This window comes from Antechinus flavipes, chromosome 1 (assembly GCF_016432865.1).
Source record: "Antechinus flavipes isolate AdamAnt ecotype Samford, QLD, Australia chromosome 1, AdamAnt_v2, whole genome shotgun sequence".
Lineage (NCBI taxonomy): Eukaryota > Metazoa > Chordata > Mammalia > Dasyuromorphia > Dasyuridae > Antechinus > Antechinus flavipes.
Genome location: NC_067398.1, coordinates 697,508,909 through 697,512,436, shown reverse-complemented (window position 1 = coordinate 697,512,436; position 3,528 = coordinate 697,508,909). Strand labels below are relative to the sequence as shown.

General features: G+C 39.5%; 1 protein-coding gene across 1 annotated transcript; it reads left to right on the top strand.

Annotated features, from left to right (window-relative positions):
* RPL6 (ribosomal protein L6) lies at window positions 1–2,919 on the top strand. Its single transcript, XM_051972817.1, has 5 exons — window positions 1–327; window positions 765–908; window positions 1,174–1,222; window positions 2,234–2,418; window positions 2,725–2,919. The coding sequence occupies exons 1-5, from the start codon at window positions 1–3 to the stop codon at window positions 2,875–2,877; spliced, it is 858 nt and encodes a 285-aa protein (XP_051828777.1). The 3' UTR covers window positions 2,878–2,919.
* Window positions 2,920–3,528: the final 609 nt, after the last annotated feature.

The window sequence follows — 3,528 nt, the reverse complement described above, 5'->3', positions numbered from 1 at the left end:
ATGGCGGACAAAAAACCCCAAAAAGTACCAAAGGAAAAGAAAATAAAAAAGGAAAAAAAGGAAAAGAAAAGCAAAAAGGAAGATGCAGCTGAAAAGGTTGTGAAAAAGCCTCGAAAGCATTGCAGTAGGAACCCAGTTCTGGCCCGAGGAATCGGTAAATACTCCAGGTCTGCCATGTATTCCCGGCGAGCTATGTACAAGCGAAAATATGCTGCGCCAAAAACCCGAATTGAAAGGAAAAAGAGAGAGAGGGTGCCTGCTACTATCTCAAAACCAGTTGGCGGTGATAAGAATGGAGGAACCCGTGTGGTAAAGATTCGCAAAATGGTAAGATTTGGGGATAGCAAACAACCTTTTCAGAGAAGGGGGATGTCCTTTAAGAAGAATTACCTAGAAAGCATTCCTTGGCCAAATGGGGAAGGGGGTATGTGTAGATTTACTATTTGAATTTCAAGAAAGAAAGCACCCATTTATATCAAAGTTAGTAAGTTACATTTACATCAAAGACTACCTATTTTACATGTCATTCACCTACTTTGGTGCTTAATGCTCCATAAAGAGATAGGTATCTTAAAGATGAGTGGCTTTCCTTACAGGTAAAAAAACAAGACAGATATGAGAGGTTACATTTGGAAAGGTATTAAAGCAGAATGCAAAGTCCAACACATGATTTTGTATAATTGTACTTTCACTGGTTGTTTTTAGAGGGCTCTGGAGGGCTTTCTTCTGCCTTTGTAACATGCTGCTGTTTCTGGTTCTCCTAGCCTAGGTATTACCCTACTGAGGATGTGCCTAGAAAGCTGCTAAGTCATGGCAAAAAGCCCTTCAGCCAGCATGTGAGGAGACTTCGATCTAGCATCACCCCAGGCACCGTTCTGATCATGCTCACTGGCCGCCACAGGGGCAAGGTAAGCGTCTCAATTTTTTGTGTTTTTCTTAGTGAATTGAAAGCTTAGCTTCTCTGTTGGCCACTATTGTAAGCTCTAGTTCTTTTGCTTTCCTGGATATTCCTGGGTAATAGCATTCTTTTATACGCCCCTGTTTTTAGTTATGGAGCTCTATTTTCTGGTAAAATAAAGATAATCCTAGGTACAGAGGCTTAATGGGTAATATAAAAGCAATAATCCTCATTTTTAAAACATTTAAGATTTGACATTTCTGCTTTCTTTGCAGCGAGTGGTTTTCCTGAAGCAGCTGGCTAGTGGCTTGCTACTCGTGACTGGTAAGGGAATTTTGCTCCTTGAGATACCATTTCTGTATTTAGTTTTCTCATTAAAATGTCTTTTTAATAAGACTTAAGTCCTTATGGTTTGTACACAGTTGCCAATTGATAGCACTAGTTGTATTTCTGAGTTAGAAAAGTCTTTTTCAACTTTCTGAAGCATTTAGCAACCTAGCTTTCCATGGTTGTAAAAAAAGTAGTGGTGAAGGGGGTGCACCCAGTTCTCTTTCTCTGATTTTAGACTAATAATCTCTCTGGTTAGGCAAGCTTCCACTGCTCTGTAAATCTTTGATTTACTCAGATGTAAAGATACTTTACAATGTAAAGAAATCAGATTATATGTTTTTCTTAAGATCACTTAACTTTTGTTTAACTACTTTAAATCTTCATATGGGAACTCGGTGTTAACCTCTTAATAAAAAGTCTGTAACTCCAATGCTTTTATACTAGCCTAACAGTGAACTGGATTTTCAAGAAGGTCATGTCAGTAGTATACCTGGATTACTGAAATAGTCTGTTGGGGATCTTGCCTTCTTTTTAATCCATTCTCCAAATGGCTTCAGACTTGTATTTCCAAAGCACAAGGTGTCAACTCAGAAAGTATTGGTGACTCTTTTGGAGCCTTTAGGATAAAACGCTAACCCGTCTGTTTCACCTAGCTTTCAAAATCGATGTCATGTTCTGCCTCATTTGCTCTTGACCACAAACGCCATTTCACTTCTTGATAATGGCTGAAGTGTATTATATTCCCATTATTGTATTCCCCTCTCCCCCAGCCAGCTCATCATCGCATTTTCAGATCTTAATAAAGCTTAACAAAGCATTAAAGATCAAAAGGTTTTGAGTATATAATCCTGTCAACTTTTTCTGAGGGCCAACCTAGCTACACATCAGAAAGAATATCCTTAACCCCCAAATAAAATTTTCTGGGCAATATGACTTAACTGAAACTGACATTCCATATTTGAGTTAGGTCAGAAATTTCATAAACTGTTCTTCCATTTTTACTAGGACCTCTGACCATCAACCGTGTTCCTCTGCGAAGGACCCATCAGAAATTTGTCATTGCCACCTCTACCAGGGTTAATCTTTCTGGTGTAAAAATTCCAAATCATCTTACTGATGCCTACTTCAAGAAGAAGAGGCTCCGCAAACCTCGACACCAAGAAGGAGAGATTTTTGACACAGAAAAAGAGGTGAGAGTTCTGTTTTCTGTATTCCAAGGTAATTTCTGTAACCCTTAAAATGGTCTCACGGGTTGGGGAGACAGTGTTTGTTAAGAATTCACTAGGTAAATTGAAGTGCTGTTTTAGCCCACAACAGTCTCCAATAAATTGGCTGTCTTCTGTTGCACCATAATTTTGTTATGTGTAATATTGATTTTCAGAGCCTTTAATAGCCAAGGCCTCTTACAGAGATAACTATTTGCTGAATTGGTTTGATGATAGCTATTGACCATGTTTAACCTCTGGGTGAATTTGTCTATATTCTCTTCTCTTTAGAAATACGAGATTACAGAGCAGCGCAAGGCTGATCAGAAAGCCGTAGACTCTCAGATCCTGCCCAAAATCAAGAAAATTCCTCAGCTCCGTGGCTACCTGCGGTCTGTATTTTCTCTCTCCAATGGAGTTTATCCTCACAAACTGGTGTTTTAAATGCCTTGCAGAGAACTCTTATTAAAATATTTGGAATAACTATTTCTTGTACTTTTTTTGTGTATTCTAAAGATCGTTCTCCAGGTCACTGATTGTTTTCCCCTAATGCAGCTTGAAGCATTGGGTCTCTTTTAGAATGCTTTACTCAGGTGTACTGATGAACCCAGGGACTTAGACAGTTGGTAACCCCTCTGAGTCTTCCCATTCCTTCCCAGTGTTGGTATTTGTATGTTGTGTATGATATGCAAATGGTGCCTTGTAGTTGTTTGTGTGTGGATCACTGTCTCCTGCAGACCACCTCACTTCTCGACAGAATCTCAGAAGTTGGAAGAGGCTTGAGAACATCATGTATTCCAGTGCAGACCCCAAAACAGAGGTCCCTTCCCACCCTCATGGCATGGCATTACCAGCCCCTGAAGATAGCTCTTTCCTAACAGTCAAGCTTCAAATCCTTGAAGGAAACTCCTCTCCCCATGTCTTCTTCCATTTATTCAAACCTCATAGTGCAAAATCCTGACGCCCTAAAGTCTCTTGGTTTTCATTTAAATGTTCAAATAACTATCTTTTCTAAAATGTACCCCAAATTGAACACTTCACTCTGCCTATGGCAGGAATAAGTGATTTCCAAGTGTCGAGAGCCATGCAGAAAAA